At 39.9% G+C, this 24,309-nt stretch overlaps 3 protein-coding genes across 3 annotated transcripts in view; 2 read left to right on the plus strand and 1 right to left on the minus strand.

Annotated features, from left to right (window-relative positions):
• The first annotated feature begins 2,956 nt into the window (after positions 1–2,956).
• Positions 2,957–6,383, plus strand: LOC120544345 (tyrosinase-like). The gene is made up of 5 exons (XM_039777998.1): positions 2,957–3,903; positions 4,732–4,948; positions 5,281–5,428; positions 5,545–5,726; positions 6,007–6,383. Exons 1-5 carry the CDS (start codon positions 3,082–3,084, stop codon positions 6,261–6,263), a joined length of 1,626 nt encoding a protein of 541 aa, XP_039633932.1. The 5' UTR covers positions 2,957–3,081; the 3' UTR covers positions 6,264–6,383.
• Positions 6,384–6,694: 311 nt separating this feature from the next.
• Positions 6,695–16,271, minus strand: chordc1b (cysteine and histidine-rich domain (CHORD) containing 1b). The gene is made up of 11 exons (XM_039778000.1): positions 16,096–16,271; positions 12,578–12,627; positions 12,444–12,500; positions 12,125–12,285; positions 11,167–11,267; positions 10,799–10,857; positions 10,071–10,141; positions 9,753–9,858; positions 9,421–9,540; positions 9,250–9,312; positions 6,695–8,399 (listed from the first exon to the last, which is right to left on the minus strand). The coding sequence occupies exons 1-11, from the start codon at positions 16,157–16,159 to the stop codon at positions 8,223–8,225; spliced, it is 1,029 nt and encodes a 342-aa protein (XP_039633934.1). The 5' UTR covers positions 16,160–16,271; the 3' UTR covers positions 6,695–8,222.
• Positions 16,272–16,480: 209 nt separating this feature from the next.
• The window catches only part of LOC120544126 (protocadherin Fat 3), a 72,593-nt gene continuing 64,764 nt past the window's right edge, over positions 16,481–24,309 (plus strand). The window contains exons 1-4 of the mRNA XM_039777706.1: positions 16,481–16,929; positions 17,900–20,889; positions 20,989–21,123; positions 22,158–22,359. Coding sequence (XP_039633640.1) covers positions 17,923–20,889; positions 20,989–21,123; positions 22,158–22,359 — 3,304 coding nt within the window. The 5' untranslated portion in view covers positions 16,481–16,929; positions 17,900–17,922. The remainder of the gene's footprint in view (positions 16,930–17,899; positions 20,890–20,988; positions 21,124–22,157; positions 22,360–24,309) is intronic.

The raw sequence follows: 24,309 nt of genomic DNA on the forward strand, positions 1-24,309 counted from the left end.
CTCAGTAACTTATTTACATCTCAGAAGTTCTATCCGACATGTGAACACCTACACAATGAATCCATTGGTTTCTGATGTAAGATGCAGGGATCATTGAGGCTTTTAGCAGGCTCCCAACTAAATAACAACATTTAAAGTCACAGATAATTAGCACAGCGAGAATGAAGGATGTGAACGTTTTGCAGGCTAGGATGTGTGACGCATATCCAACAACAATCTTTTCAGAGGATGTTTGGTAAAGTCTAATCAAATGGAGGTCAAATGTGTGAGTGAGGATGTTTCTACATGGGGATTCATTACCAGGAGCTAAATTAATGAATTTCTGCCTACAAAATTCTGGTTTGTTAGTTGCCTGGGGAGACATAGAAAGAGAAAGTAGCCCTGGTGAAGATGCCATTTGTAGACAGAGAATTGTATTGGAAGTAGTCGCATGGCTCCCTCTGGTGGGGAATTGTTTGATGTCATGGACATTCTTGCCCTATAGTAAATATCACATGCAAAGAGAATGATCATTAGTCTAAAGATTAAAAGGTCAGGGTGACCAGCAGTTATGGCCTCAGGTGTAAAGAACCATGTGAGACATCAGTACTGAAAAACCTCAAAAGTCATCAAAGTTGTCTTCTGAGAGAGCATTGTACAAATGCAAATAGGTTTGCCTTAGGCAACGTCTTGCTTTTGTCATGCTTTTCCCAAGAGCTTATTCACACTGAATCCTTTATTTTAAGTCCCTGCATTAGTTTACACTGTAGGTAATGACTAACAGTATTGTGGGGTCATATGACCACACATTCACAAGAAGGGAAGACAAAAAAATAAAATAAAAAACATATAGGCTTATATACTGTACTGTCTTTATACACATATAGGCCTACTGTACACCAACACATTCATTTATTAACATATCATTTTAGATATGTGTATTTTATTTCTCTCCTCATCCTCTATCTCTTACTCTGTGGTCCCAGTATTGTCATGGTGATTTTCATCCCATAATGGTAGGAATAACAGTTTACTTTATTTGAAGACTAATGTCTTCACTAAATGTGTGTCTGTATGTGTGTGTGTGTGTGTGTGTGTGTGTGTGTGTGTGTATGTGTGTTGTGAGCCGTTTCCAGCAGAAAATCACTAAATCATTCTAATATCTGCTGTAGCATTCTTCTCATCAGATATAAGCATTCACATGTCTCTATGTGACTTTACAGGATTTTTGTTTGTGGTGGTGGCTATCATTATATAAGAGGTAAGTGGACATTTAACTTTAACTTGATTAGCCCCCAAAGCCTATTACAAATCCCCTAATAAAAATTCGTAACTGAATTTTCGTGTAATTCCTTATTTTCCTCTGGATGGAATATGGCTGCAGTCTTTGGATGTGTCATAGACTACAATCTGGGATGTGTGCATTAACTGATGATGATCATGATGTAAGCTTTACCCTGAGGTTAGGAGGCATATGACTGACTCAACAAAGAGAAGGGGCACAGGATGAACATATTTCACTTATCCCAGGCTGAGAGTATTAGACCCGATATTCCCTGATGTGTCTTCCTATAATGTGTTTGTGTGGATGTCTATGTATCCCGGAATGCGCTGTTAGGCGGGCTGGGGAAGGGTTGGCCTCAGTGTAGAGAAACCATGTGAGACAGCAGTACAGAGAAATCTCAATCAATCTCAAGTCATCAAAGTTTTCTTCTGAGAAAGCATTTTTCAGATGCCTTAAGAAATGTACTGCTTTTGTGTTGCTTTTCCCATGAGCTTGTTCTCAGTGAATCCTTTGTTTTAAGTCACTGCATTAGTTTACACTGTAGGAAATGAGCAAACATATTGTGGGGTCATATGACAGTCAAAAAAGACAATTTCCACAAATATGATTTGATTAAAGGAAGTCTTTGGCAACACTTTGCAATACACCATAAGATGAGCGTTTTAGTTTTTTCAAATGTGCAATTCAAACAACATTTTTCAGATACAGATTCAAGCATTAAAAAAATGTTATTCATTACTTTACACATCCATACAGTGTGTAAATATGTTGGCCATTTGAAGGTTAATTGTGGATAGCCACTGTTGATTTTGACTATATATATCACAAGGAGACAAAAAATAAATAAATACATATAGACTTATACTGTCTTCATATACTCTACAGTAACACATTCATTTATTCATATCGAATTTTAGATATGTTTATTTTATTTCTCTCCTTATCGTCTCTCTCACTCTGTGGTCCATCATGGTTATAATCCCATAATGCCAGGAATAACAGTTTATTTTATTTGAGGCATTGCTGGTGTGTGTGTGTGTGTGTGTGTGTGTGTGTGTGTGGAGAGAGATCATGAGCTACGCCTGTTTTATGCTCATGACTCGACTAGAAAGCAGACTGTGTTCCAGCAGAAAATCACAATACAAACATTGTAACTAATGTGTGCTATAGTGTGGCTATTTTAGATATAGGCCTGATCATATGCCTCTATGACTGTATGACATTTTTTTGTGCTATTATTATGATATTGTATAGGCCTAAGTTGACATTAAAAAGACCTGTGGGCTACTCCGAACAGACCGTTCCCCAAGAGGCCTACCTGAAATCTATGTTTGTTTTTTTTACGGCCACGTGCACTAAAACTGTCTATCAAAACAAATAACACAGAAATTCGGATTAGGCTACACTACGGAATGTGACTTCATTCTCTGCTCAGGACGCCATTACCAAATATATATTTACATGGCAAATATTTGCTTTATGCTACATTAGGCTATATTAGGCTAATGTTTTGAATAATCTACATTATAAGATATACATCCCCTTTAACTTTTGTTCGCCCCCAGTTACTACTACAAATCCCATTATAATGGTTCACTGAACTTTTTTTTTCTCTGGAAGAAGAGAGAATTGGCTGCAATCTTTGGATGTGTGCCCCCCTCATGAATGAGGTAAGCTTCACCCTGAGGTTAAGACTGCCATGTGACTGGCTCAACAAGGAGGGGGTGCCTGGAAAAAACTTCAAGAATCCCTGTGAAATAATCACTTGGACCTTATCCACTGACTACTTTCCGTCTGCAAAGTAAAAACTTGATGTAATGTTGAAACTTACAATCATTAGTTTCATGTTTTGTTTTGTACCCTCCTATCAACAATTCCCCCGTCTCTGTGCCACCCGGGAAGCCTTACGCACAAAGGAATGCTGCCCGTCCTGGGAAGGGGACGGTTCGCCCTGCGGAGCCATCTCTGGTCGGGGCTTCTGCCAGGATGTGGAGGTGCCGGACCAGCCCGACGGGCCGCAGTACCCCTTCTCCGGGTTGGACGACAGGGAGAAGTGGCCCTTGGTTTTTTACAACCGGACATGCCAGTGCGCAGGGAACTTCATGGGTTTCAGCTGCGCGGACTGTAAGTTTGGCTACTTTGGGGTAAACTGCAATGATAGGAGAGAGTCTCTCAGGAGGAACATATTTCACCTGTCCCGGGCAGAGAGGATCAGACTCATGTCTTACCTGAACTTGGCCAAGCAGACGATCAGCAGGGAATATGTTGTGGCTACCGGGACCTACCAGGAAATGGAAAACGGCTCCAATCCGATGTTCGCTGATGTGTCTTTGTATGATGTGTTTGTGTGGATGCATTATTATGTGTCTCGGAACGCGCTGCTAGGCGGGCCGGGGAATGTGTGGACCAATGTGGACTTTGCCCACTGGGCGCCTGCGTTTCTGCCGTGGCACCGCTTATACCTGCTGCACTGGGAGCATGAGATCAGGAAGCTGACCGGAGACATGGACTTCACCATCCCGTACTGGGACTGGAGGGACGCCCAGGGGTGTGACGTGTGCACGGACGAACTGATGGGGGACCGGAGCTCGCAGGATCCCAGTCTCCTCAGCCCAGGCTCGGTCTTCTCTTCTTGGAAGGTAGCCTAAACACACACTCAAGTAACTCCTCCGGCTTCTCTCCTGGGGGGTTGCCAGAGTTATTCTGTTCATCCCTTCGGTTTCCCTCTCTTTTGTTTTCTGATGACCTACAGTAATAATATCAAGATTAAAGTTATTTGTCATATATTATCTTAAGCTCCCTCCAACAATGCTCAATAAATATGTAGGCCTATAAAATGAAAATAAACAATAATAAATGTGTGTAAAGTTAAAATATAGGGATACAATATAGCATATTTACATAAAGTGATGAGCTCAGGAGCTCAAGAGTTCAAAAGTGTAAGTGGTTCACTTTTCAGATAACATGTTGAAGTAAGAGTTCGTTCTGAATTGTTGCCAATGTTAGACATTATTACTTAAAAGATCATTAAAATGCAGGGAAATTGAAATTAATTAATCAATGGTCACTCACACACTTGTCTAATTTTAAATGAATAAATAGATACAAATTACAAGGACATGTTTACCTTTTTAATACTACAACTACTACTGCACCCAGACATTTATACTCATAATACTACAACTAAGTAAAAACACCAGTTTTGGTTTGTTTTGATCAAGATAATTGCAAACATGCTTTTACAGTCAGTGTTGTCCTGCTTGGGTGAGATTTACCTTGAGAATAGGCTAATAACAGTAAACGTAATAGCATTGCAATTGTTATTTCCAAACGCTGTAACCAGCTTCAAGTAACAATACATCATTTGCAACAACTGCAAAATGCTTGGCATTCACTTTATTGCTGGGATTTGTGCTGGTGCCTCATTCTCTGTATTGCAATATGTTTCTGTTTGTCTCCATCAACAGGTACTGTGCTCCCAAGCACAGGACTACAATGACAGGGGTGTGCTATGTGATGCTGTGGAAGAAGGCCCATTGCGTCGTAACCCTGGAAACCACAACCGTAATCTGGTTGAACGATTGCCAACTTCAGCAGATGTGGAGTTCACTCTCAGTCTGACCAACTATGACACCGGAGCCATGGACCGTGGTGCCAACATGAGCTTCAGGAACACTATGGAAGGTCAGATAGATACATACACACACACACACACACACACACACACACAACACACACACACACACACACACACACACACACACACACACACACACACACACACACAGACACAAGGTTGGTTTAAATGATGCATTATACCATCTTATTTATTGTAAGAAGCTGTTGTTGTGCAAAATGTAATACTGTATCCATTTTTTATCTTTTTTCGAATTGTCAATGAAAGATTAAAAAATGCCATTATAAATGACAATTTATCATTTTACAACCAAAAGCTTTTGTTTCCCTAACACCAAATGGTGCTGTCAACTTTGGCAATGCTAAACTTATTTTTGCAGGATTTGGGGATCCTCAGACTGGGCTAGGAAACAGTGCTCGTATGGGCATGCATGCTGCTCTCCATGTGTTCATGAACGGATCCATGTCCTCAGTGCAGGGCTCAGCAAATGACCCCATATTCCTTCTCCACCACGCTTTTGTCGACAGGTGAGACAAACACACACACACACACACACACACACACACACACACACACAGGAACACACATTTTATAGATTTACACACTTGCACTTAACATTGTTTTCATTCATTCTCTATGAAAGCATTTATGAGCAGTGGCTCAGGAGGCATGAACCATCTCCATCACAATATCCAGAATCTGATGCTCCTATCGGGCACAACAGCGAGTACAACATGGTGCCCTTCCTGCCCCTCTACAGAAACAGAGAATTCTTCATCTCCAGCAAGGACCTGGGATATGAATATACATATCTGCTAAATGCTAGTAAGTTCTAATGGGGCTTTTCTATTTTTCACTTTAATTAGCATTTGAGGAAATAAGTGTTGTCCGTTTTCATTCTTATCCTGCATTTTCAGATATCTATTTGTTTAATCTATTTCAAGTCTTGAACCAAGGTTTATTCATATCTCCAAAGGGTATGCTTTCTGTAAAGGGATGATCATTTAGCCCACTCAGATTTAGGTTACTTACTATCCTTGTTTTACTTGAGTAAACTCAAACATTTGCCTACTTTCCTGTGACTACTTCTATCTTTTTTTTCCAGGCCAGAGACTAGCAGAATCCATGCGTCCTTACCTGGAGGAATTGCAGGATGTGTGGCCCTGGCTGCTGCTTGCAGGGCTCTGTGGAGGAATTTTAGCAGTGACCATAGCTGCAGCCATCCTAACTGCAAAACGGCGATATGGAGGGCTGCACATGAGCAAATGGAAAAACGCATTTGATCTCCCAGAAAGACAGCCACTTATCTTGAGCAGTGACACAGAGGAAACCAAACATCCCAACTACCAAACAACTACCTGAAGGCACAGCCAGCCCTGTGCAGTGATGCATGCATAATTCATAAATTGTTGGCTTATTGTAATGGGTCTATAACCTTTGTTATTGGCAATGTATTTAAGTATTAAAACATTACAAAACTGAGCATGTAGGAAATTGTATGTATTTAGTATTTATGGGCTAAGAGGTATGTTAAATGTTCCACCCACAACTTGTAGGCCTAAATTCTAGCTCTTTTCAGAGACCGTCTGTGCAACATTTATGATTTCTGTCATGCAAGTGTTCCATTATGACTTTTTGCATTTATTCTCTAGGGTTAAAATGGTTTTAGGTGATTATCTTAAAAATAAGCTTCTGCAGTATTTTGCATCAATCATGTATGCAGGCATTTATTAAGACATTATATCCTACATGCATCCATTGCCATTCACAACAAGAAACACAAACTCTTCAGATAAATGTACAAAAGCCTTGGGGCACTTTCTTTTATTATCTTTGTGTGGGAGTTGACTGAAACAGCACTTTAATTAACATTTAAATTGATCCATGTCTGTGGTGTCAGACGTGCTTCTGGAAAGAGAAACAAAGGTGATAATAGCTGCATAGATGTCAAGGTCTGAGACATCTCCATAGGATCGGGACATAATTCAATATTCTAACCTTAAAGTTATGCAATAGTTTTGAAAAACTTTGACATTTGTAAAAGCCACTGCAATTCCCAAAGTTGCAGGTGGATCACAATCTTCACTTGAAGAGGTCACATACTCACAATTGAATTCAAGTGTTTCAGACAACCGTTAGAAGAGTCTGGCGTTAATACCACTTTAACAAACTTGGTCTGCATATACTGAAGGTCAGAAATATTCACACCACACCTTTAAAAGTTTACCACAAAAGTCTATTTTTGGTAAGATGAATTGGTTACCTAATCATTGTACCCTTAGGTAATTGTGTCATTCGACAAAATATAATTCATACATTCTAAGCCTGAGACATGCTGTCAAGCATAGCGTTTTTAACCATACAGTACTTTGCTGAAACATACTTTGTATTCAATCGGCATTCTCTGATATTACAGTACATTCTCAATATTAAAACTAAGGTTGCTTTGACAAGAAATGAGGAGACAATTACAGCATTGATCATGTAGAAGCAGAACTTGCACAAGATTTACATAATTTGGAGCAAATCTAGTATTTTAACTGGAAAAGGTGGAGTAGTCGGAGTACATCTTAATTTCTAAGTGTACGAGTCCCAAGGAACTGTTGGATTTCTTATAACACAATTTATTTAGAATAAACTCCATTAAACAAGTGTGGACATCTTAGAGATCCAAATGTCCTACTCAAACTACATAGAGCTGCTTCATTGCCACACATACATGGGAATTTATCTATGAAGACAGCATTCAGTCTGATGTGATAATTGTGGAGAAAATGCAACAATTTATAAAACTAAAGGCTGGAATGACTATTTTAACAAAATGTGGAAATAGAGGATGGTCACAAATGTGGTCCATTATGAAGACTTGATATGAGCAGTTCACATGAAATGCTTTATTGGTCTGAGATTAAACATGGTCACACCTGACTCCTATCCCATTGTGTGGTGTTATTTTCCAGGGGATTTCAGTGCAATTAAAAAGTGTGTCATAGTCTGACTTGATTAAAAATCTGCTAAAAGTCAGTGTTCCCGTTATCATTCAGTACTTGAACGAAAAACGGTTGTAAAAAAGTACTTGAAGATTCTTGAGCATTCCAACATATATAATGACCAACAAAATGATCAAAAGTCAAGAAAAAAGGGCAAAGGCAAGTATGTTTGTATGTATAAGAACTAAGAATGAAAAAGGAAACACTGTAAATGTTGAAGAGTAGAGGCCAAAGTTCCATGGCAGCAAAAGAGACAAAAAGAGGTAAGGAATGGACTGTGTGGCCTTGGATTCAGCTAAAAATACACACCGTTTGTATTTTTAATTGATCATCATTCATCTTCATCCTCGCTATCAGTCTCCTCTTTTTCCTTCTCCTTCTCCTCCTCCTTGGGCGGGGGCGGGGGAGGAAGGTCCAGACGAGCCCATGTCATGGGCTCGGACTTCTTCGTGGCGACCTCGATCTTGGCGGCCATCATGTTCACTATGCTTTTACTCACATCTATCACCTACAAGGAAAGGAGAGAGTGTGACAAAGATGGCTTAGCTCCTTTGGTATAAGGTGATCACAGATCAAGTCATGTTTTAACTAGTGTTTATTTATAGCTGGAAATTTATTTTCAAAGTCCAATTACTGCCATGTTTAATCCTGACAGCAAAGACCCCTAGTGTAGATAAGTAGCATATTAAATAATAAAACACTGTATAATATTGTCCATGAAAGTATGTTATATTGTGGTATCTGGAATGCAGTACAAAAAAAGTAGCATTATGACGTTTTTCCATTACATGGTACCAGCTCGACTCGCCTCTACTCGCCTTTTTTGGTTTTCATTACGAAAAATAGTCCCTGGTACCTGCTAACAGGTACTTTTTTTAGTATTGTCTCCGTCAGGGTTCCAAGCGAGCTGAGGTGATACCAAAAGGTGACGTGAAAACCTGCAGACTACTGATTGGTCAGAGAGAATTGTCACTAATCACTGTGTCATAATTGCTAGCGACAGACGGGGGTGTCCTGAACAAACACGCCATTTTTAAATAGTTTAGCCAGTGGTGGGTTTTTTGCTGCCTCCAGCTTCTTTTGAAACAAAATGTGTCTTCTGGCTGTGGCAACAGCCACATGCCGAGAATCAAAAACAACACACCTTCCACATCCATCCTGTGTGTGTGTTTCCTGTGGCATCGCTATGACGACCAGCCACGCTTACCTCATGCATGAGCTGGTGCTAAACCTGCAATGGAAAAAGGAGGACGGGGCACCGCGGCCGAGCCGAGCCGATACTAGCAGTGGGTAAGCGCCATCAGTTGTGTGTATGTACAAGACTGTTTCCATCAGGTTAAAAGTGATGCTGCACTTACTCCCCACAAGCTGATTTTCTGCACAAATTCCTTCTCTCCCTCAAATATAACATGGATGTCGAGCTGAAAGAGAAAAGAAAAAAAATAATTAGGTAGAGAAGGACACAATCACAAAAACTAAGCAGTTAGATATGGACAGAAATCATCTGACAGACTTATGGCATCCCTCACCGTGGTGCTGTTTGCATCCACATAGCTTAGCTCTGGGACGGCGTTCTTGGCGTAGATAGAGATGATGACCTGCGTCCCCGTCTGGTGCCAGTCAAACCGACATGGAACCACTTTCTTACCCTGCGTGGAGAATTCAAATAAACAACATTTGAGGCAGCGTTTGATTATTTTAACACACAAATTGAAAACGCAGCCATTCAGTCTCTATCACAAAGCATTTTCTCCACTGTGCAAGTGTTTACCAGCCACCACTAGATGGAGTCACAGCTGAGGCTTTCTCACACGGACTAGCACACATAAATGATCACTCGCTGTCAGACGAGCACACCTACCGCATCTTTTTTCCTCCATACATGTGTTCCCTTGGTACAGCCCTCTTGAGAAAGGAAGGTGTTAAAGTCAGAGGTTTTCTTCTTACAGCAGCTCCAGTATTTCATCCTGGAGATGCAGGAAAGACAAACACCCGCTGGATTTTTAGCAGTCAATAACTTGTCACTCAAGTGAACCAATGAACAAGACAAACAGGAAGACGGACAGGAAAATATCAGTGTTGCTCTTAACGCTTCTTTTGGTGTTTCCAGACAATATCTACCATTTCATGACAATACAGTGAAACACATTGATGGAAAGTTAAGTTTTTCAGTACTTACCCTTCATGGAAGATAGGAAATCCAGAGTGGTAAAAGCACACATCCGAATCGCTTGCAGGTCCATCAAAACTCTTAAAAAAAAAAAAAAGTAGTTAAAAGACTAAACCGGATCTTTTTTTGCCATCAAAAATACAAATAGGTCTTAATTACTAATATCTTGTTAAATGTTAAAACGTACCAATTTAGACTCTACCAGGACCCCAACTGAATAATCAAATAAAAACAGGCAGCCCTTGAGAGCATATCTCATGGCTTTCCATCACATCAGTTAAAGTACATTTATGAAATTCTACAAAAACCTGTCAATGCAAATCTTCCTTACAATTTATGTTCTAATCTTGGGGTTTCTGCTCTGACAGGCTAGATTAGCTTGAGCAAAAAATGTTGCTTTGCAGCCATCTCAGAGCAAACATCGAGGAGGAGGAAAAGGAACTGTACGGATTTCCCCTTACCCAAAGCAGTGAGCTATTTTGGGGCATTATCTTCATGATTTGTTATGTTTTTATTTAGTGACATCTGTCATAGATATGTTCAAATATGTTAATTGAATTTGGCTTAGTGGGAACTTATTTGGCAGAAACCACAAGTTCAGCATGAATTTAAAGCAAAATAAATGTAAACATTTAAGCTGTTGTTGCCAGAGGTATGATAAAGAGGGATTTTATTTTCTCATTTCATCACCATTAGAATTTATGACAGAATGTCTTCCCTGTAACACATTCACTTACTTTAGTACATCCTCCATTTTTACAGGATGTTCCAATCTTGATCTCATCATTTTCATCCTCTAGAAAAACAGAGAGACACAAAGAGACAAATAAGTGACTTAGATGCTTTGAATAGCATCTAAAAAAGGCATCCACAGTTGTGATGTGTTGTCCCGTCCCTGCCAGCTTTAACTCAAACGCCATGATGTGAATGACAGGTGGAGCAAATTCCCAGAGGCCATCCATTAACTTCCCGTCAATATGACCTTCCTGTCTACTGTAACAAGAGGTGGATGGTAATGGATGTAGTCTATGATAAAGAGGACAACAAACAGAAACACAGAAGAGTTAAAAGGAGAAAGAAGGGGAAGATGAAGTTATGTTCCCACCTTTCTTCTCTGCCACATTTTCAGAAAGCTTCAGTCTCTCCAGAGCCTGCTTCAGTGAAGTAGAGACGTTATGCTGCATCCTCACCATCGGCTCATCAGCACTGTAACGGTAACAAATCTATTAGGCATGAAACATTACCAAAGGAAGGGACAAAAGGTATTAAAAAAACAAAATTAACTTGTTAATATAAAAAAAAGGGTATTGTAGTTTTTACTTTACGTAAGGAATATATTATCACTTAAAAATTAGGTATTTGGTACGAAGCCAGCCTAAGACCAACACACTACTTGAAAATAGTTACTATTCAGTAGTAATCGCTTTATCAGTCGCTTGGCCACGTTCTTTTGAACTCCGTAAGGAAGCATCCAGGGTAAACTCCTCAGACTATCCTGTGGATCTTCAGTATTCAGGCTGATTTAATACCTCTGATACTGTAACTGTACCTGCCCTTTTATGCATTTGATACTAAACCAGAATTAATAGAAGCAGAATGTAATATGTGGGATAATAAGGATACATATATAATTTTAAACTGAAAGCCCTGTTAATGTACTGACTGGAGGAAAGTGTGTTCTTGCAGGTCCGCAACAACTCTCAGCTCTTTTAAATCAAGGCTGAAGACCTATCTTTTTGACGTTGCCTTTTTTTAATTCATTGTACTGCACTGTGACTTTTATTCCTGTATTCTATGTGTTTTTAATTTTGTTTTCATTTCTAACTGCTTTTAATGTTTTATGTAAAGCACTTGGAATTGCACTGTTGCTGAAATGTGCTCTATAAATAAAATTGCCTTGCCTTCTTGGCCTGTTTTTTCCCTTTAAATGCGATTTGGTAAAATCTTTGTACCTCCAAAAACACGTTAGCTTTACTTAAAAGGGGCTTTGTTGCACACATAATAAGAGCTTAGGGTATTCCTACGATATTGATTAAATGTATGTATAAAGCCAACTGTACAACCTCGGTCTGCTTATCGCCTCCTGAGGCTTTGGTGCCGAGATGATGTACTCGTTAAACTTTGGCTTTTGGTCATCTGCGTCTTTCTTTTCTACTGATGATGTCACATCTGGTTTCACCGGCTCAGGGGGCTTCTCCTTGTTGTGGGGACCTTTTGTACAGCCCTGTGGAGGAGAAAGTCATTGGGTTGGACTCACAAACGAGTGCCCAGGCCAATATGGCCACGGCAAAGGTGGCAGTCAATTCCTATGACAACAATAGACAATGGAAACATGACCACTGAGGATTAAAAGTATGGATTAAAACAGAAACTAAAACTTACAACAATGCTGAGGAAGTCTGAGAAGTCGGTGGTTCTTCTCTTGCAGCAGGACCATCCCTGGAGAAGGTCAGACAGACATTAACTTTGACCAGATAACAAGACACAAGCTAGCTGGGCATTTTCAGGCATTTTACCTTCAATGCATCGTGGAATACTGGGACTCCTGGATGATAGGTGCAACCATCTGTAAAGAAGAACCACAACTTTGATTAATTTAGAGATAGAGATTTTTTTATATATATATATATATATATATATATATATAGTTACCCACAACAGCATCGAAAAGCATGCAACCAGACTTATAGACTTTTCTGGCCTACTTTTAATGAATTGTAGTTTCATTAAAGACAGAAAACCTTCAGTTTTCAAGTTACACAATAAATGGCTCACTGTGGCATAAATCTCATATCTTTTAGTGAATAATAAGTAAGTAGAGTTGTAGAAAATGTGTTTCTGAATATGGCAAGGCATTTTGTGAATCAACAACTACAAATAATCTATCGTCATTTTCAACTGTTTGACGGGGACCAACCCTTTCTTGGTGAAGCACTACAACATCAGTGATGTCTTGTCTGCATTTGATCCTCCTTTTGTGTGTGGTACACATCTCAAAAGACTTGGGTCAGCAATGTCTGATGCTGCCTTCAGAAAACTGTGTGTAGATTGTGGGATGAAATACAAAATAAAAAATGTTTATTCTCTCTCTTAGGACTGGGCAATATATCGATATTATATCAATATCGTGATATGATACTAGATATTTTAGATATTGTAATATGGCATAAGTGTTGTCTATTCCTGGTTTTAAAGGCTGCATTAAAGTAAAGTGATGTCATTTTCTGAACTTACCAGACTCTTCTAGCTGTTCTATTATTTGCCTTTACCCACTTAGTCATTATAGCCACATCTCTCTCTCTCTCTCTCTCTCTCTCTCTCTCTCTCTTTTTTTTTTTTTTTTTTTTTTTCTTTCTCTCTCAGCAATTCAGTAGATAACTGCAAACTAGTAAGTAATAAACTTACATTAATATTGATACAGCATATTTCATGGATAAAACAAACAACCAGACTACAAACCTAGCAAACTAAACACATGAAGACAATTCAAGCTTTAGTACATATGTTTTTGATACTCAGTATTAAACTTCAGTTTGATAAAAATAGACTACAATTCCCACTACCTCTTACATAAAACATAAATACGTTTTGCATTTTTCCTTGTAAAGTGCAACACACAAAATACATAGAGAAGGTATTTACTTGGGCATTAGGAAAAGCATTGGAATTATTTATTCAACATTTTTTTTTGTAGAGAAGAAGTTATTCAAACTGAGGCTAAATATCAGCAACATACAAGCCAAACCAGTCCAAAAAAAATATCTGAAACCGATACAAGACAACCACACATGACCAATTTATATGAATACAATTTGAAACGTATGTGGATTCATGACATATTAAAGATACAATCAGAACGTTTGACAAATATTTGCCTTATCAGAAAAGTACAGCATGATTTTTTTAAATGTTCTCTGTTTGGAACTGCCCTAAAAGACAAATCACTGTGGAATCAATAAAAAAATGTGGCTGGGCAACGCCATAAATCAAGCATGTTCCTTACAGACAGAGCTGTGCCTCTTCTATACAATAGCATTAGATACACCTCTTAGATACCTCTAAAGATAACGATAATACTCATTTTTATGGAAAGAGGCATCTATTGACATAGGAATTGTATCATTGTGTATCATCACCAGATACTTAATGTAGCCTATTATTTGAAGACAGAGGACATTTCTAATAAAAGTAAAAAAAGGACTCATTGAGGTTTTGTCATGAGAGCTGAAGACAATAATACCACCTGGAACTATCAATTACATTTAGATCAGTGGCTTCAACTAAATAATTGTTTTATGAGCAAACCTTCTCTTAAGTAAGGAAACTCAAGATCAAGAAGTAAATTATCATTGAAATGATCTTCTCCCTACGCAACCGTATAAGTGAGTTATCTCGTGGTATTGTTGGGGTACTGCACAAGTTAATTATTTGTATGTCAGCTAAATGTAAGGAATTAATAGTTTCTCACATAAAAACAAGATATATATAGTCTACCATGATATAGTGCCAAATCTGTTAACACCAACTCAACCATGGCCTCAAACATGACAAAAGGCAATGAGATGGGAATAATTAGTTTCGCTCATGATGAGTGGCGTTCAAAATGCCTGTCTCCTGAGGAATCTTGTGTTACATGGATTTGGCCATGGTTTCAATGATGAATAAGCACTGTAGACACATCATGACTATATGTGTCAAACGTCCTGATTTCTAAATGAGGCCCCTGGTTATTGGGGATACTGCTCCCACTTTCATAAATTGATATGGCAGCAGACTGCGTGGGTTCAAAATATACTTTGACTTTCCTCAGGCATAAACCTGCTTGGTACTGTACTAAGGAAAATAACTATCTTATATATATATATATATATATATATATATATAAAATATGAGGTTTGCAATAACACACCTATTCTACCTACATCAGCAGGTTTACATTTCCTAATTACGTACGACACTGTTTGGAAGGCTGTGGTGATTATTTCAGCATATCTACACTACCGGTCAAAAGTTTGGGGTCACTTACAAATTTCCATTCCACTCCATTATAGACAGAATACCAGCTGAGATCAGTTGCATTGTTTTTTTAACCAGGGCAGCAGTTTTCAGATTACATTATGTGCTTACAAAATTGCAAAAGGGTTCTCCAATGTTTTCTCAGTTAGCCTTTTAAAATGATATCAGATTAGTAAACAGAATGTTCCTTTGGGACATTGGATGAATGGTTGCTGATAATGGGCAATATAGATATTGCATTAAAGATCAGCCACGTCTTTCTACAACAGTCGAGAACCCTTTTGCAATTCTACCTATCTCACCGTTTTCTGCAGTTTAGTGTTACAGTTTTGCAGTACTTCTGTCTTTTTTGTGTTAGCATTTATTTCATGGGGAACTTAAAGTTGCTTTGCAACCCATATCAAAGCAGCAGACAGCTTCAAAGGCTGTTGGAAAACAAGCAATGTGATGGATATTTCCATACAGAGAGATAACGTTACTTCCCTTGAAAAGCTGAACCTCACTGTAACTCACGGTAACTCTGTTTAACCCCGATCTGTCTATCGAGTTGTTGAAAAAGTTATTTCGCAGTTGTGGTGACATGGTTATGGGATAACATTGATTAAAAAAAAGTGCTGTAGAGAGTCTCCATGTAGTAAAAACGTCGAATGGCGTGTTTCTGAAACTTCAAGACGACGTACTGTGTCCTGTCCCCGGTAATGGTTCTGCAGTCTCTAACTTAACCGGCTAACGTGGAGCTTAACGTGCTAACAACATCTTGACGATTGACAGCAGGCCCACGTGTTATTAGCTTCTTGAGTTATAAGATACAGCAGTGTTGATTAAATAAGTTTTTACTGTGTTGGGTCCAGTCAGCTACAGTAATATCAAGTTAACGTTAGCTAGCTAGCTACATGGGCCAAGCAGGCCTGCTCGCTATAGAAATTTCCAGATGATCAGAGGTTAGCTTGCTAACAGACTGGTAACGTTAGGGGGCACAGCGATAGTTAAAATACTAGCCAGCTATAACGTTACTCACCGTCTGGGTTATTTTCTGGATCAAATCGCTTTCCACATCCCTTATTATAACACAAAACGGACATGATGGCGAGTGGAACAAGTTTAACTGGTGGCCAGAATTGTAACTAACCACTAGGAGCTCGTGTGTGTGTGTGTGTGTGTGTGTGCAGATGGTAGATGCTAGATCAGATCCGCTAGACGTATCGACGTCACAGGACTTGCCTCTTTGCCCGCCTTATTCTGCCTCTGATTGTCTTACCATGGTATTCTTACCCTAACTCTAACCAATCCTAATCCTACATCGACACGTCTAACGGATCCGATCTAGCATCTGTGTGAGAGCCGTAGCTGTTGCCTGAGACTGCTGCACATTACATTTCCGGATGTTGTCGACTACACTCGGCAAAGATCGGAGCTTGCCCAACCCGCCACTTCCATCCTGTGAGCGCACCGTGGTCCCACTCAGCGACAACTGATGCTGGTTGCTTTCCAACTTGCGATAAGCCACATGTTCTTCATACCACATTTATATCGGACCTTATCCTTAGCCAGCTAACACACCTAACTGCTTAACTTCAGTGTTTGCGTTAACTATTGCAGATAAATCCGAACTAGCCCACTGCAATCAGGGCTATTAGTCAGGTGCATGGAACTGGGGCAATAGCTTTTAGTTTTACGAGGATGGCTGCAGCCTAGTAGACAACTGCCTGTCGGGATATGTGCACATGAATTTTGCATTTCGCGCATCAACACCGACTTCTGCGCGACTGTTTCGCCTTTCTTTTTTTAATGACTGTCGGAGAGAGGATGGGAAAGGATTTACTTTCACTGATGACAGCTGTTTCGTGTGAAGGTAAGACACGCTGCGATGTGTGAGTTAAGTATGTCGACAACAGCTCTATTGCATCTGCATCAACATGGGAGACGATAAATGTACCCCGATATCTGCCGGGACAGTCTCCCTCTGGGGAATGTTAATTTGAGTCGTTGGATTCTGACAGCCTATTCACGACAGTCAATTTGGTGCTGATACTGATCTCTACTTTGCCCATACACACAGTATAAGCGAGCAAATTTCATATTTCATCAGTTTACAAAAAAATGTAGTTTCTGTTCAAGTTGTATTTATGATCAATAAAATGCTATTTGGCGTTACTTTAGTAGGCTACGGTGTCTCATACAGTAGACCTACTTAAAAGCAGTTGTAATAAAAAGAAAAATTAATTTTTAATTAGGCCACCTCATATTCCATTCCCTTTTTCTGGCAGTTAGGCAAATTTGGCTGTGCATTGGAGTTAACCTGATGATAACCAGTGGTGGAAGAAGTAGCCTACTCAGATTTTTTAAGTAAACGTAGCAATACCACAGTGTAAGAAAAGTAAAAGTCCTACATTAAAAATCTTGCTTTAGTAAAAGTAGGACTACAGGCTGAAAAATAACAAACTACTGTGTCTTTTAGGCACTCTGTATTATAATGCCAGTGATTGTTCCTGATCCCTGTTGTTTTATTTGGTGACATGATGTTCTTCACTGAGTCTTTTTAAGTGAGCTTTGCTTTGATGTGGTTTGTTTAAAGATATGTCAGTCTCTGCTTCTGAGCCTTTCCGCCGGAAAGTTTCTGGTGCAATATTCAGTGTTTTAAATGCAAACTGTTGAGCGCAACATTGAATATGCTATCATATCCCTGTAGTGATAAGCAGTACCCCAGAAATGTCTTTGTAACTTTTGTCACACAGTTCTCTATAAATTTTTTTAGCATGCAGAGTGCATGTCTTTATCAACTCTCCAACTGAATCCAGATCTGTTATTCTTTCCAAATATAGGGTGACTGGGTGATGGAATAGTGATGAAGCCTAATCGGTGGGGAAATATGCCTTCTCTACCCAGCTTCTCTCTTCTTTTCCATTCTATTTGCTTCTACCTCCTCCTCTGTTTCCCCTCAACCAATGCCCAGTTCCTGACAGAACCTAGGGCAGGTCAAGGCCTGCTGCTCTTCACCCAGCCTGCCTATAATGCTTCCATCTTCGAGAACTCTGCGGCAAGAACCTATACCAGAAGTGAGGTAAAAATGGGCATCGTTCTTGGGCCACCTCGGTCTTTGAACATAAAATATTCCGTTGTGTCTGGAGACAGTGAAGGAATCTTCCAGGCTGAGGAGTTTGTAATGGGAGATTTTTGTTTTCTTCGTATACGCACTAATGGAGGCAGTGGTGCCACATTAAATCGGGAAGTACAAGACAATTACACATTGACAGTTAAGGCATCTGCCCATGGAGGCCTAGAGTCCTTAGCCACCGTTTATATCAAGGTCTTGGATACCAATGATCTCCGACCTCTCTTCTCCCCTACCTCCTATTCATTTGTTGTTTCTGAGAGTGCCCCTCTGGGTGCCAGCATAGGACGTGTAACAGCCACAGATGCTGATGTGGGCTCCAATGGGGAGTTCTACTACTTCTTCAAGAACAGAATTGAACTTTTTGCTGTTCATCCGACCAGCGGTGTCATCACCCTGACAGGTCGGCCCAGAATGGACAAACAAGTCCGATTTGAGCTAGAGGTGCAGGTGGTTGACAGAGGGATGAAACTCTATGGGAACAATGGTATTAGCAGCACTGCTAGGCTGGTCCTTACTGTGGAGCGGGTTAATGAATTTGCTCCTGTTCTCAATGCAGTTGCTGTCGTTCCATCATGGGCAGACAAGGACCCAGTCTATGCGATAATGACTGTGGAGGACAAAGACGAGGGAATAGCTGGGGATATAGAGTGGGTGTCCATCATTGAGGGTGACCCCATTGAACAATTTGTGATTGATCGATCACCTGTCGGGAATGAGTATAGGGTTAAAACATCAGAATTGTTCGACTGGGATACATTCCCCTATGGCTGCAACTTAACCTTTCAAGCTAAAGACAGGGGTATACCTCCTAAGTTTTCTAATACTCAAGTTGTTCAGTTGTTGGTTAGAAAGCCAGACCCAGTGTTGGCCAATTTCCAGAAAGATGTTTATGTAGTGAAGCTGAGTGAAATAGCTCCCCCAGGTACTTTTGTAGAGGTGGTGAAAATCTCCCCAGCTCCTCTGAGTGTCAATTACAGCTTCAGCAGCCCCTCAGATCTAATGTACTTTGATATAAATCCTTTGACTGGAGTTATTATGACCACAAGGCAGCTGACAAGGATATCACAGGATTTCATGGAGATGGAGGTAGTTGATATTATCAGTCAGAAGCAAGCAAGGGTCCAAATCATCATAGAGGATGCTAATGACAACTATCCAGTGTTCAACAGGCCATTCTATGATATTGCAATCAATGAGAGCTTACCTGTAGGCACTGTTGCTCTTGTAGTGTCCGCTGTGGATGCTGATAAAGATGAGAATGGGTATGTAACCCACACAATAACTGGCGAACAGTCACTTCCATTTACAATAGACCAGGACACAGGGGAGGTGAGGATCACAAGAGATCTAGACTTTGAGTCATCAGATGATATCTATACTTTTGCAGTGCGTGCCTCTGATTGGGGTTCACCATACAGAAGGGAGAGTGAAGTTAATGTCACTATTCGTCTGATAAATATCAATGACAACCAGCCTCTTTTTGAGATGGTTTCTTGCAGGGGGATGATAAGCCGTGATTTCCCTGTCAGCCAGACTATTGTCACCTTGTCAGCTGTGGACATGGATGAGCTAGGAATGGTGAGGTACAAGATACTGTCTGGGAATGAGTTAGACTATTTCAATTTAAATCCAGACTCTGGGGCTTTGTCATTAAGAAGATCGTTAGGAATGGCTAATTTAAAAAGTGGGATATTCAACCTGAAAATAGTTGCAACAGATGGTGAGATGTTATCTGATCCTACATTTGTGAATGTATCTGTGGTGAGGGGTAGGCTGCCACCAAGGGGGTTCAACTGCAAGGAGACCAGGGTAGCCCAGCTGTTGGCTGAAAAAATGGTTTCAAAAGCATCTGCTATGGCTAGACCGAGACAAGTTGAGAGAAATACAGATAATTTCTCTATAAACAAACAGGCTCCACAGTTTGAGGCCTTACCTACTAGTATTCTAGTGAGAGAAGACCTTGCTGCTGGTGCCAGTGTATTTCAGGTGAGAGCACGAGATGGCGACACAGGCTTCAATGGCCGTGTACTCTTCTCCATATCTGATGGTAACAAAGAAAACTGCTTCAACATCAACATGGAGAATGGGTTGATAACTGTGTTGCAGCCACTTGACAGGGAGCGATTGGATCGTTACTTTCTTAATATCACCATCTACGATCAAGGCTTTCCTCAGTTGTCCAACTGGAGACTACTGACTGTGATCATTGAGGACACAAATGACAATGACCCCCAGTTTTATCAGGACAGCTTCTCTGCTCTTGTTGCAGAAAACTCAGCCATTGGTATTGAAGTTATTACCATGACTGCATTTGACAGAGACATGGGTCAAAATGGACAGCTCTCCTATATAATGCTGACCAGTGTCCCTCAGTTTGGTATTGACAGCGAAACTGGAAGTGTTTTTGTTTCTAGCCACTTGGACAGAGAAACCATCCCAATGTTCACTTTGAAGATTGAAGTGAGAGACAAGGCTGAAAGAGGCAATCGAAGGTCGTCAGTGACTACTCTTATTATAATAGTGGAGGATGTCAATGATTGTGCCCCAGCTTTCATTCCTAGCAGCTATAGTGTTCGTGTGCTGGAGGACCTCCCACCAGGAGCCGTGATTACCTGGGTGCAGGCTCAGGACCCAGACATGGGCCCCGGTGGACAGATCCGATACTCCTTAATTAATGACATCAACGGCACTTTTGAGGTAGGTGATGTCACTATTTGTGTTGCCTATACTGTTGCATATTCTGATCCTCTTTTTATTGACATTTTATGATGTATGGGATTGTAATGCTTTGTACAGATCAATGCTGGGAGCGGAGTGTTGAGGGTTAGGAAGGAGCTGGACTTTGAGAAACAATCGTTTTTCAACCTGACATTACTTGCTGAGGACAGAGGAGTACCTAGCCTCAGCAGTATGACATTTGTGGAGGTGGAGGTGCGTAACAAACACATACAAACACATTTGTATCAGAACAAATTCTAAATCAAAATCAGTTTAATCAATTGAGCACTGACATTTATAGTTCTGTTGGTTTATTTCAAGCTTTAAATTGTTGATACAACATCCCCATATTTACACTTATTCTTTAATGCTCCCCTAATTTCTCCTCTAGAAATACCTGTATAACAGCATTTAATCATCATCAATCATGGTGCACTAAAACTCCCCATCCCAACCAACCCACAATAATGATATAGAATGTATGCTTAAGGAGAAGTTACAGAATGACCCACAATTCAATTCAATTTAATTCCGTTGAAGGGAACATTTGGGTACACCAGCAAAGTAAATAATTAATTTACCAAAATGTTTGCTTGTCAGAAAGTCATGAATATCTGCTAGCCATAATCTAATTAAAGGTCCTATGACATGCTGCTTTTTGGATGCTTTCATATAGACCTTAGTGGTCCCTAATACTGTATCTGAAGTCTCTTTCCCGAAATTCAGCCTTGGTGCAGAATTACAGCCACTAGAGCCAGTCCCACAATGAGCTTTCCTTAGGATGTGCCATTTCTGTGTCTGTAGCTTTAAATGCTATTGAGGAGGAGGTTGAGGGTGGGGGTGTGGCCTTGACCAACTGCCATGCTTCGCTTGTTTTCAAGCCATGATGTCTCTCTCTTTCTCATGGGCAGGCCGAATTCTCTGGGCAGGCAAAGCAGAGAAAGGGGAGGTAACCTTTCTCCTTATGATGTCATAAGGAGGAGATTCCAGATCGGCCCATCTGAGCTTTCATTTTCTCAAAGGCAGAGCAGGATACCCAGGGCTCGTTTTACACCTATCACCATTTCTAGCCACTGGGGGACCATAGGCAGGCTAGGGGAACTCACATTAATGTTAAAAAACCTCATAAAGTGAAATTTTCATGCCATGGGACCTTTAAAGGCAATATTGGTATATTGGTCTAATGTTATATTGTACATTAAAACTGTTTGATACTACACATCTCTTGACTCTTTACATTTCTTCAGGTGGTGGATGTCAATGAGAATTTGTATGCACCTTACTTCCCTGACTTTGTTGTGAGAGGCTCAGTGAAGGAGAACTCTCGTGCAGGCACAAGCGTTCTGACAGTCAGCGCTAAGGACGACGACAAGGGGCGAGATGGTGTGTTGAGGTACTCTGTCAGAGGAGGCAGCGGACTAGGCACTTTCACCATTGACGAAGACACAGGTGCGACACAAGATCAATTTTGATGCCTACTTATGTAAAGTGGAAATCCAATAACTTATAGTGCCGTGCATTGAATATCAAAATCCAAACGTGTTGCAAATCATTGCGTATTATAAGAAATCTTAATATTTCTGTGCTATTGCCGAGGACTTTCACGTGTGTAGTTGTTGCTCAACTATTTAATGTTTCCCTTTGTCACATTGTGGTTTTGCATTGTAGGTAATACACAGAAAGCACGACCCCTGATAGCATTGTGCATTTGTATTTGAGGGAGAGAGTGTGTGAGGTACAGTCCGACTGACTGTGTTGACGGGGCCTCACGTGGGAGCTGTGTACTGGGAGATCATTACTGTAATGAGGGCAGCATGGCAGCTACACTGGCTTCGCCTCAGGCTGCTCAGTACAACTGATCCAGTGCTGTGTGGATAGGATGGATCAAGAATGTCCTGCACAGCTCCACCATCTTTTTCAAGAGTAGTGGAATCTCTGTGACTTACTTAAGTTGGCCTGACCCAAAAAAAAGCGTGCAGTTGTCTTCAGCTGTCCTGCAGTGTCAAAGCACAGCTGAAAACATGTTGATCCAAACAGGAGGCCGTGACTCACTCACCCAGGGATAAAATGAATCAAATACCCAGTTTGAAAAGAGGACAGTTCATATTAGTTCATATTGGCGCATGTACAGAATGAAAGGCCAACTCTCTCTCTCTCTCTCTCTCTCTCTCTATATATATATATATATATATATATGTATGTATATATATATATGTATATATTATATATATATGTATGTATGTATATATGTATGTATGTATGTATGTATATGTGTATATATATATATATATACATATATTGTCTAATTATTTCCTCTAAGTTGTTGTAGATGAACCATGGACATTGAGACATTAAGTAAATTTCTCTCTTAATTCTGAACTTTATTAGAGATCCTTTGATTAAGGATGGCAAAGGTAGGTCTTACAATATATATTTTTTTTGTCTTAAAAAAGCCCAATGAACATTGCTAACAAATGTGCGGACCATGCAAGTCACCTCAACAGAGATGAATTTAACCAAATTTAAAAGGTGTTTGTGCAATACGATAACATGAACAGCTGGATAAGATCTTGACGTTTGCTATATTTCCATTTGAGAAACAGGACTCATTTTTGATATTTCCATGAGAACAAAAGTAGGTGTAAGTGAGAACTCTTGCTTTCTCATCAAAGCTTGTTGCAGTCTCTGTTTCTCTATCCATGCTGTTGAAACTTTTAAACCTAATCTCTCTCTGTCTCTCTCCATGGTGCTGAAACACTTAAACACCAAGCTCCGGAAATCTCTCATTCTCCAGGGTACTCTATAGTGAGTAGTGATGCCATGTCTTACCACAGGTCCTGCATTGCAAATAAGCATGCCAATTGTGAAGGCTTGAAGTGGAAGTCACTTTCTACTGAAATGTATTTAGATAAACCACTTTACAGCAATGTAATACACTAGTTATTATTTAAACAGTAATGTTTATAATACTGAAGAAGTTATCAGTTACCAAATATCTAATTGAGTTTCACTCATTTTTATGAATGAGTTACTAGAGAGTATGTTTTAAAATAATGAACAGTCCAGTAACCACTGTTTTTTTAATTGCATTTGATACCACCCACATTTTCATTTTGCCTAGTGAATCCTAGTTTCTTACAGTCAACATTGATAGTCGTTATATTTGACAATCAAGTAGCAGGAGAATAATAACAAGACATACAGTAGGAACAGGTGATAGTACAATCTTATTAACCATGGCAATTGAACTATTAGTTGGGGAATTAAAACTTCTTAGTGACAGATCATATATTAACTAGAAATTATGACTTGGGAAAAGTGTAAAATTAGTATGTGAACCCAAATTAGTTTTTTAGCAAACAATTAGAGCACTAGTTGATAAAGCTTCTTATCTAATCT

The sequence above is a fragment of the Perca fluviatilis genome, chromosome 16, assembly GCF_010015445.1.
Source record: "Perca fluviatilis chromosome 16, GENO_Pfluv_1.0, whole genome shotgun sequence".
NCBI classification, from domain to species: Eukaryota; Metazoa; Chordata; class Actinopteri; order Perciformes; family Percidae; genus Perca; species Perca fluviatilis.

Coding starts and splice junctions, on each gene's coding strand:
- LOC120544345 (XM_039777998.1), top strand. CDS start 3,082: ATGTTGAAACTTACAATCATTAGTTTCATGTTTTGTTTTGTACCCTCC. Junction 3,904..4,731: donor CGGTCTTCTCTTCTTGGAAG/GTAGCCTAAACA, acceptor CTCCATCAACAG/GTACTGTGCTCCCAAGCACA. Junction 4,949..5,280: donor CTTCAGGAACACTATGGAAG/GTCAGATAGATA, acceptor TTATTTTTGCAG/GATTTGGGGATCCTCAGACT.
- chordc1b (XM_039778000.1), bottom strand. CDS start 16,159: ATGTCCGTTTTGTGTTATAATAAGGGATGTGGAAAGCGATTTGATCCA. Junction 12,628..16,095: donor TCCAGAAAATAACCCAGACG/GTGAGTAACGTT, acceptor TCTTCTTTACAG/ATGGTTGCACCTATCATCCA. Junction 11,268..12,124: donor GAGGCGATAAGCAGACCGAG/GTTGTACAGTTG, acceptor TTACCGTTACAG/TGCTGATGAGCCGATGGTGA.